Source organism: Pipistrellus hanaki (assembly GCF_964339955.1).
Source record: "Pipistrellus hanaki genome assembly, chromosome: 7".
Taxonomy (NCBI): domain Eukaryota; kingdom Metazoa; phylum Chordata; class Mammalia; order Chiroptera; family Vespertilionidae; genus Pipistrellus; species Pipistrellus hanaki.
The window spans coordinates 15,415,507-15,426,160 of record NC_140509.1 but is presented as its reverse complement, the minus strand read 5'-3'; the positions used below and the strand labels follow the sequence as shown (position 1 = coordinate 15,426,160).

At 40.3% G+C, this 10,654-nt stretch overlaps 1 protein-coding gene across 2 annotated transcripts in view; it reads left to right on the top strand.

Moving 5' to 3' along the window:
• Window positions 1–3,204: 3,204 nt before the first annotated feature.
• Window positions 3,205–10,654, top strand: part of ADGRF1 (adhesion G protein-coupled receptor F1) — a gene marked incomplete at its 3' end in the record, with an annotated part of 31,054 nt that continues 23,604 nt past the window's right edge. For both annotated transcript variants that reach the window (XM_084891304.1, XM_084891305.1), the window contains exons 1-4: window positions 3,205–3,344; window positions 4,653–4,710; window positions 7,391–7,534; window positions 8,415–8,588. In XM_084891304.1, the coding sequence (XP_084747430.1) occupies window positions 3,276–3,344; window positions 4,653–4,710; window positions 7,391–7,534; window positions 8,415–8,588 (445 nt within the window). In that variant the 5' untranslated portion in view covers window positions 3,205–3,275. The remainder of the gene's footprint in view (window positions 3,345–4,652; window positions 4,711–7,390; window positions 7,535–8,414; window positions 8,589–10,654) is intronic.

Sequence of the window (10,654 nt, the reverse complement as noted above, 5' to 3'; positions counted from 1 at the left end):
CACACCTTTCTAATCCCACCAAACACAGAGTATTGTCTTCTTTCTGAAGTGATTTGGTCTTGCAGTCGATGTTGATGGTTGACCTGGATCAACCCATGATATTGTGCATTTGGGAGTCTCAAAATAAACCCACTTTTCATCACCAGTCACAATTCGATACAAAAAAGATTTTCTTTTGTGCCATTGAAGCAACATTTTACTGATGTCTTTTCAGTTTTCCATTGGCCTTTTGTTTAGTTGATGTGGCACCCATTTTCCTTCCTTTAAAATCTTTCCCGTTCTTTGTAAATGATTGGAAATTGTTTGCTGAGCAACATTTAATCTTTCTGCAAGTTGTTTTTGACTTTGACACGCATTTCATCCAATAATGTTTGTAATGGTTGGTTTTCAAACCTTTTCAGTTGATCTGGATGTTCTTTGTCTTTCACATAGAAATAATCACTTTTAAAGCATTTAAACCAGCGTTCACAAGTATCTTGAGATGGAACATGTTCACTATAAGCTTCCTGAAGTATACGATAACTTTCAGCAGCACTTTTATTCAAAATAAAGTAAGAATTAAAACTTCCTACAAATTCTCTTTTTTTTTTTTGGCACAAAATTCGACATTTTTAAGAGTAAAAATATCTATGATGCTAACACTTTCAGAAAATTTGACATACAAAGTTTTGAAGCTTGCTGTCAATACAACAAAATAGCATACATATCAAGTCACATATATATCAACATATGTGTTTTTTCAGCATTTATTGAAAAAAATCTGCATTGTTAACTGGTACAACTAGGGCATACACACACACACACACACACACACACACACACACACACACACAGATATTTTATTATAGTACACAGAGCAGGTAGGTTTTGGGACACAGATCTGGAGGAATGAGGTTGGAGCATAGGCTGCTGCTCAAAGGAAGTTAAAGCAATAGATTTAGGAGGAGTCTTGCAAGTAGGGGTGGGGGCATGAGAGGGCTGCTCTCCTTAGCGGGGAGGTAAATACGAAAGTGGTATGTGCCCCACCGCTTCTTCTCCTGCTTCCCTGGAAAGCCCCAGACAAGGTCTGTGCTGACATGGAGCCATGTCTCTGGAAGTCAGTACCCTGTCCCTCATGTTTTTCTCTTGTCTTGTAAGTCAGAGAGCTAGGTGTGGGGCAGCACTGCCAGAGATTACAGGGTTTGTATGACATTTAAAGTGCACCAAGCACCTGGCCAGCATGGCTCAGTGATTGAGTGTCAATCTATGAACCAGGAGTTCATGGCTCGATTACCAGTCAGGGTACATGCCAGGGTTGGGGGCCCGATTCCTAGTATGGGGCATGTGGAGGCAACCAATCAAAAATTCTCTCTCATTGATATTTCTATCTCCCTCTCCCTCTCCCTTTCTCTTTGAGATTAATAAAAATATATTTAAAAAAAAAGTGCATCCAGAAAGCAAGATGAAGGCTGGAAAGGAGAACTCTACTCTGTGTTTAGTGCTGCCAATAAAAGGCACTTTTTCTAAGGATGGGTTATTGAGTTTGGCAATCACAGTTTTTTGTCTTTTCCTGTGGAGATGTGAAAGAAATGCCGAGAGGCCACAGGAAGTGATTCTTCACATCCAGTAAAACTTATAAAAACATACCATGGTAAAAAACTCACATAACAAAATATACCAACTTAACCATTTTTAAGTGTGTAAGTTCAGTGGCATTAGGCGCATTCACATTTTGTGCAACAGATTTATAGAACTTTTTCATCTGTCAAAACTGAAACTCATACCCATTGAATCACAACTCCCTGTTACCCCTTCTCCAAGGTCCTGGCAACCAACATCCTGCTTTTTGTTTCTATGAGTTTGACTCCTTTAAGACAATTTATAATTGTAATTGTAATTGTATTTGTCTTTTTTTGTGTGTGATTGGATTATTTTACCTAACAGAATATCCATGTTACAGCATGTGATAGCACTTTCTAATTTTTACTGAACAATAATTCATGACCAATAAAACATTTGGCAATGATGGAAGTTTTGTGTCTATGCTGCCTGATATGGAAGCTATTTGTCACATGTGGCTACTGAAACACTTGAAATGTGGCTAGTATGACTAAGAAATTGAATTTTTAATTTCACTTTATTATAATTAAAATTAAAATTTAGCTTGCCATACATGCCTGGTGGTTACCATATTGGTGGTTACCACAGTTCTAACTTACTGTGACTTTTTTCATTCAGATGAAATAAAGTCGGATATAAGTGATTAATTTTGTGACTCTGAATATATGCCAAGTTCTGTCTAAATTATTGTGTGATAACCATAAACTTGAGGACAGTTTGTTGCAAATTACATTAATTATAAAGAAGGAAATTGGCTGGATTGGTTCATGATTATTTTTTATGCTTAAACACTTAGATTCTATCCTTGTATAAATACATTATTAATCCTTGTATTAATGTATTAATACATTATTAATACATAATGTATTAATATAATCACTGTATTAATGATTCTAAGAGTCCTTGGTTATTTTAATGATTTTATTTATTTATTTATTTATTTATTTACTTATTTTTTACTGAGATGAAAAGAAAACCTCAGGGAAATATAAAAGGCTGGATATTAAATACACCTGATTGTAAAGTTAAGCAAGTTATGATTTTAAAGTAGTGTAACCTATATGAATGTCTACCTGCTGCGCTGTATCCCTGAAGCTAATACAGAAAAGTGTTGAATACAAACTATAGTAAAAAAATAAAATAAAAATTATTATAAATTATATATATATAGAAATCTCAGATTTGTAAAGATGTAGCACACATAAATAGTAATTTTTATGGTTTTAGAATTATGAATTGAGTTTTATTCTTATTTTTCTTTATCCCTACTTTCTATTTTTCTTTTTTTACATTGAGTATTACTTTGAAATAAACAACAAAATTATTTTTTTGATGTAAGGGAAAAAATACAAGTTGACCCAGAAAAATAAAACAAAACCGTGTTTAGTCAAATTTGATCTCCTAGAAGAAAGCTCTCAGGGAATTTTCTAGTAAGATTGTAAAGACAGAAATTTACTACTTTTCATTGGAAAACACAGTATCTCAGGCTGGGTCTGTGAAGTGGAAAAATTATCAAATACTTAGGGCTTTTGATTGATTCAGTGAGGTCCTACTATTGTGTGCATTAAATTTTTTAGTTGGAATTACTTGTTTTTTGTGCCTCAGGCTTGCCTGTACACCTTATCTAGTCAGACTGTGACCCAGCTGTTTATGTCCAGACCAGGGACCTGCTGACGATGAGAGTCCTGGTCTTGTGGCTCATCTCCCTCTTCACCATCACTGAGGGCAGTGATGGCTTCTTTGGGGTGAGTTGGATTATGCCCTGTTTTTCCTCCTTACCGTCTCCCCTCTTTCCTCTGGCACTCCTAGAATCCATCCCTCTCTAGGTAACTGAGCCCACGAAATGTGATAGATTTGGAATCTGAAGTTCTGGGTTCTTATCTCAACATTAGCAACATTAGCTGTGTGGCCTTGGAGCTTAGATGACTTAACTGCAAAGTGAGAATCTTGGACTAAACCATTGGAAATCTCTTTCAGCTCAACTCATCCACTCCTGTGGCCTCTTTAAGAGAGAATAAGCATAGAGGTTGGCATTAGCTAACCTTGGACTATCTCATTCCTGTCTATACATACTTTCTTGATGCTTTTATCTAGGGTCACAGTTTTAATATTCTCTATACTCTGGTGACTCCCAAATTTATATTTCCATCTCAGGCCTCTCCCTTGAACTCCACATTCATATACATATTACCTACTTGATATCTCCAGTTGGGAGCCCAAGAGGCCCCTCAACTTAATATGTCTGCTATTAAACTTGTGACTTTTTTCTCTCACCAAACTTATTCCTCATTTTCTATCTCACCAAGTGGTATCCCCATCTCTCCAGCTGCTTAGGCAAAAAATTTATTTTTATGCTTGATTCTTCTTATAATCCGTATCTAAACCATTGGCTCTTTTTTGTTTGTTTTGGTTCTATTCTTAAAACATATCCAGAATTTAAACACTTCTTACCACCTCCATGGCTACTATGTCAATCCACACTTTCTTTATCTCTCCCTGGTATGATTTCAGTAACTCCTGGAATGCTCTCCTTGAATCTGTGCTTGACTATTCCCAATATGACTACAGGACTGAGCCTTCTGGAAAATAAAGTGGAGCATATCTTTTCTCTGTTCAGAACTCTCCAGTGGGTTCTGATCTCACTGAAGTAAAAGCTAAGCCCTTGCCATAGCCTATAAAAATCTACACAACCTGCCTCCCTAGAGATGCTCTCTGACCTCATTTTCTGCCCTCTTCCCCACTCCCCCTCCCTTTAGCTACTCTGGCCTCCTAGCTCTGTCTTCACATGCTGGGCATGCTCCTAACCAGGGCCTTTACATGTGCTGTTCCCTCTTCCTGGAAAATTCTTTCTCCAGGGATCTTCAGTTCCCTACGCCTTTCAGGTTTGTGCTAAAAACCTGCCTCAGTGAAATATTTTCTTGCCATCTCCCCATTGTCCCTGAATTGGATTTTAGGTGCAGGATTTCAGTTTATTAGGGAAATCCAACAAGGCCTAATGAAGTACAATGTTACAAAGCCCTGCCATAATTCTTCTTTTTTTCCCTTTTAAACAGAGAAATGATAGCATCAAGACAAAAAGAGAACTCACAGTGAATAAGAAAAAGCATCCAGGTGAGACATTGCTGCCAAGAAAATGGGGTTCTAACCCTAATAGTGTTTCTGACTGGTTGTATGATCATTGGCACATTATTAAACATCCCAAATCTATAAAATGAAAATAACAGTAATCCCTTCTGGCAAAGCATTTGTGAGGATTAAACAATATAACAGAAGCATAGTATCCTGCACCATACCTGGTAAGTTGTTCCATATTCTTCCTTTCCTTCCTTGTCTTGATCCCAACAATGCAATTCATGGGCACAGCCCTCAGTCTGTGGCCTGAAATTTAACTTGTGAGTCTGATGTTTTAAGTACTCAGTGTGTTTCTTCATGGAAACAGTGATGCACACAGAAGGTTGTTAAGTTCCTGGGTCAGTTCACAAGCCTTTCTTTGGTAAATTTGCCAAACAATAACATGCCAAACAATACAGTGCCATAGAACTTACCGCCATGTGAAGCTGAGATTCTTCAGAAAAATGAAATAAAAATTTACATTGGACTACCATGGATACATTTTACCTGGCAGTAATAATGCAGTAGTACTTATCAACTTGTTACTATGTGCCATGCATCACTTTAAATGTATTAGGTGAATTCATTCCTCACACTGACCTTCTGAGTTAGGTGTAATGATCATTTTTATTTGGTGAAATTAAAATATAGTGCTAAGGAGCAGGGGGCATGATTCAGACCCAGTCAATCTGGCTCTAGATTGACATTTAATGTTTCCTTAGTTTCAGGTGTACAGCACAGTAGTTGAATGAATACATAGTGATCCTCTGGCATATGTCATTCAATCTGGCCCCAGAACCAGTGCAATGAGCCCCTGACAATGTGACCAAGGTCAATCGCTCTCTCATTCCATACTTCTACCTGCTTGGGCTAGGGAAATATTGTAGAATCTTTTTTAAAAAAATATATTTTATTGATTTTTTACAGAGAGGAAAGGAGAAAGATAAAGAGCTAGAAATGTCGATGAGAGAGAAACATCGACCAGCTGCCTCTTGCACACCCTCCACCGGGGATGTGCCCGCAACCAATGTACATGCCCTTGACCCGAATCGAACCTGGGACCTTTCAGTCCGCAGACCGATGCTCTACCACTTAGCCAAACTGGTTTCGGTGGGAATAGAATCTTATTAGCTCCCCCTATGTGAGGTGATTCCCAAGGTCTGGGCTGAGGTTCCGGTCTGCAAGGATATGGGGGCAGTAAGTGATGGAGCTGAGGCTTTATGGTGTGAGATGTGGGAGTTACAGCAGACGAGGGTCTCTTGTAAATGTCCTGGGACATGCCTTAGCTTCAGCCTCCGCTAGCTTCCTATTGCCCTCTTGATTGCTTGAGAAGCTTGAATTGAGTCAGCTTCTTTTCTTCACTATAAATCTCCTTTCTGCCTACCCCATAAGAAATGGGACAGTCTCATAAAAGCTCCTCATGTCATCTATCCCTGGTGTCCTGAGAAATAAGAAATTTTACTGCCAATGGCAATAAAGTGAGACCAAGATAAAAGGATGTTCACCGTTTGCCTCTTTTTCTAAGGTCCTTCATATCCTTAATCTTGGGTCCATAGAGGATCTTGAAATACCATGGTATTTCGTGCTAATTTCATGTGACTGTACCTAAATCACTTCTGGTGCGAGAAGACTCATAGGAGTCTTCTCACAGCAAAAAACACTTACCAGCCTCTCCTTATGGAAACAAAAGGTGCTGCTCAGAAATGATAAGGTGGACCTAGAAGGTATGATAATGAGTGTAATAAGTCAAACAGAGAAAGGCAAATACCACGTGATTTCACTTTTTTTGTAGAATCTGAAAGACAAAATGAATGAATAAACAAAATAGAAACAGAGTCAAAGATACAGAGAACAAACTGATGGTTGCCTGATAGGAAGGAGGTTTAATGGCTAGGTGAAAAAGATGAAGGGATTAAGAAGTACAAATTGGTAGTTACAAAATAGTCTGGGATGTAAAGTACAGAACAGAAAATATAGTCAATGTAATAACTATATATGGTGTCATCTGCATGTAAGACTTACTGGGGAGGGATCATTATGTAAGTTATACAGAAGTCTAATTACTATGCTGCACAACTGCAACTAATATAATATTAAATGCCAACTCTAATTGAAAACTTTTTTTAAATGAGAAAAAAAAACACCCTAAAAAATGATAAGGTACAAATGAGGATATGTAAGGGCTCAAGTAAAGTTTGGTCTGTTTTTGAATTTGACTTAAATACATTTTTATAGGAGAAGGAAGGGCTCTTTGGAGGAGAAAGTGTGAGATTGGTGTTTTATACAGAAGATACTTCAAGGAGACCAGTGCTGGGGAAGGTGAAGAGAAGAGTGGCTGGGATTTCCTCACCTCATCCCACTTTCATCTTGATGCCTTGTCTCTGGATGTGTCCGGAGGAAGTGCGTCCAGTCAGGAGGGCAGTGCAGGCATGGGAGAGAGAGCACGGGAGCAGCTGGCTTGGTAGAAGTGAGAGGGTGGACATTGTCAGGCACACGTGTGCCTGTCCTGGATGCTCATTTATAGTCAGTGTCTGGGTGGGCAGAAGCCAATGACAAACAGTGTGGCATCATCCAGGACCTTCAGGCTGAATCTGCTGATAGTCCCTTGGTCACTGCTTCTGCATTTCCCTCCCAGACTGAGAAAGGAGGGGTCCGACGGTCTTCCTGTCTTTACACCCAGTGCAGGAATATGAGCTGTTGCTTCAGGTGCCCTATAGAGATTCCAAGGAGAAAAGAGACTTGAAGAAATTGCCGAAGCTTCTGAAGCATCCATCATTATGGCTCCATGGGCCAATGAAGATCATCAGAGTGAAGGCAACCACATGTAAGCCAGCTCTCTGGGGACAGGGATTGGAAGTGGGGAGGTAGGTGTATCAGTTGGGATAGGTTAGGTTATGCTATGGAAACGATTATCCCTGTAGCATCTTGGTTTACAAGAATAAGTGTCATTGCTTCTTTATACTACATGTCCATTGCAGGTTGCAAAGGGGTTGAGACTGTGGTGGCCACTTGGGGACCTAGGCCAGTGGCCGGAAAACTGTGGTTCACCAGCCACCTGTGGTTCTTTGGCCCCTTGAGTATGACTCTTCCACAAAATAACCACCTGCGGCGCGCACATATAGTAAGATTGAAACTTCATGGCCCATGAGCAGAAGTCGGTTTTCGGCTCTCAAAAGAAATTTCAGTCATTGAACTGTTGATATTTGGCTCTGTTGACTAATGAGTTTGCCGACCACTGACCTAACCTAAGCTGATGAATCAGACACTATCTCAAAACACCCATTCTGAGCAAAAAAAAAAAAAAAAAAAAAGGAGCACTAGAGGGTTTGACATTGCCAGTTGAATTTTCTAACTCAGGAAAGTGACACCCATTAATCCTGTTCATGACTTATTGGTCAGAGCTGGTTCCATGACTCCACTCAACCTCAGGGGCCAGGTTATGCAATCATGGAAGTCAGCAAGCAATATCTAGCAAACAGCATTAATGACCACAATGTGGGTCTCAGAGAAGTTAAATGCTTTGTCAAAAGCAAGAGTTCTCAAAGTGTGCTGCCCTGTCCGGCAGTAGCAGCAGCACCAGGGCTCCATCTTTCTGTCTTTCGATGAGAAATACTTGCTTAAGACTGAGCCGAGGATTAGAATTCAGCAGCAGTGGATTCATGAACCAGGCCCTGTGAAACCAAGCTCTGTTTTTGTGTGTGCAGACTGTGGCCACCAGAATGGGGGCCTCCAGTGTGCCTGTGAAGATGGCTATACATGGTTTCCTCCTGCATGCCTTGATCCCCAAAAATGCTACCTTCACATGGTTGGACCACTCCAGACTTGTGACTGTCATCTCAAGAACCTCACCGGGAGTGTCAATTTCTGTGAGAGAACAAGTAAGTTCATAAGGATACCAGGAAGAAGCCCTTGGCAGGGGTCTCTCCCACATCCCCAGGTGATAGAGAGGGAACTCTATATTGCTCTTTGCCCACGTGTTTCTCTGTGTCCCCGAGCAGAGCTAGTGTTCGCAGGGAGATTGAAGGACACTGAGGACACCCAGTTTGGCTGGACACAGGGAGAGCTGCTTTGGTGCAGAAAATTCAGGAATGCAAGTTGGTATTTGGGCACCACTTCAACCTTGCTCCAGCTCAGCTCAGCAAATATATGCTTCTTTGGAGATTTAACAAGATTCACTGAAATCCCAAGTTGGGGAACTGCTAGAGTAAATGCAATTTTTCTCCCTCCCTTCTTTTCACCTCTTTCGCCAACATCAGTTTTCAGAAAAGAGAAGTCTAGAGGCATGAGAGCAAGGAGGAATGCATAGTGATTTTACTGAAAGTAATTCTTGAAATTGCCAATGCATAGGTGTACTGAATGCAATACCAAAACAAAACAAAACTTAGCTTTGGAAACCAGTGGCAGCTGAGGGAGCTCCTGTTGGCTTTGGTGTATGCTCAGTGGATGACGAGGTGAGCTAAATGATGTGGGCTCCGGGCCTTGAAAGACTTTCAGAAGTTTTCCCAAAGTTTAGTCCAGTTCTCCTGAAGCTCTGCCTTTTGGTAGAGCTGAGTAAAGAGTGAGAGAGGACATGAAATAGTTTCCTTCGTATCTCTGGCTCCCTTTCCCAGGACTGCAGCAATTCAGGTTAAGGCGACATGTATTTATTAAGCACCATTTTTAGGCCCAGATCGGGGGGAAATTCTGGCAAGTCACAATGAAGCATTTCTCTTGTGATCATTGACTCACAGGCTACATGAGGAGGCCAGGATGTTGATGCAAGAAAGACCATGTCATTTCTTCAGTATTGTTGATGAAAACCTACATTTTGGTCCATGTCTGATCCATCATCAGATAGGAATCACACTTAAGGAGGTTCCCAGAGTAGAGTGGAGGCACACATACATGAAACATGTTCACAAATATATGTGCAGGTGCAAGAAGTATTAGGAGCTATGGATAAAGTCCTACAGGATATGTCCAGACAGAGATGGGAAACAAGCAGTCGCAGGGCAGAAAAGCAAGGGAAGAAAAAGGTAAGCAAGGGGTATGTTGGGATTAGCAAATAGTGATTTAGAAAAAAATTTAATAGGGCAATCTTTAAGCTAAATGGAAAAATATTTCTATGTGAAGTGACTGCCTATTTATTTATCATTATTATTTTCTTAAAATATATTTTTATAGATTTCAGATAAAAAGGGAAAGGGAGAGAGAGAGAGAAACATTAATGATGAGAGAGAATCATTGACAGCTGCCTCCTGTATACATACCCTCTGCCCCCCACTGGGGATAGAGCCCACAACCCAGGAATGTGCCCTGACTGGGAATCAAACCATGATTTCCTGGTTCATAGTTTGACACTCAACCACTGAGCCATGCCAGCTGGGCTATTATTATTATTTTAATCATCACCCAAATAACCCAAGGACATGGTAAGAGAGGAGGGGAGGAGGAAGAGAAAGAAAAAGAAGAAGAAGAAGAAGAAGAAGAAGAAGAAGGAGAAGGAGAAGGAGAAGGAGAAGGAGAAGGAGAAGGAGAAGGAGAAGGAGAAGGAGAAGGAGAAGGAGAAGGAGAAGGAGAAGGAGAAGGAGAAGGAGAAGGAGAAGGAGAAGAAGAAGGAGAAGAAGAAGAAGAAGAAGAAGAAGAAGAAGAAGAAGAAGAAGAAGAAGAAGAAGAAGAAGAAGAAGAAAAAGAAGAAGAAGAAGAAGAAGGGAGAGAGAAGAGAGAAGAGAGAAGAGAGAAGAGAGAGAGAGAGAGAGAGAGAGAGAGAGAGAGAGAGAGAGAGAGAGAGAGAGAGAGAATGAGAGGGAAACATTGGTTAGTTGCCTTCCGTATGCTCTCTGACTAGAGATCAAACCCACAACCAGATATGTGCCCTGACCAAGAATTGAACCAGCAACTTTTTGGTACACAGGAGGACATTCAACCAACTGACCTACTCAGGCTGGACTGACTGCCTTTTAAA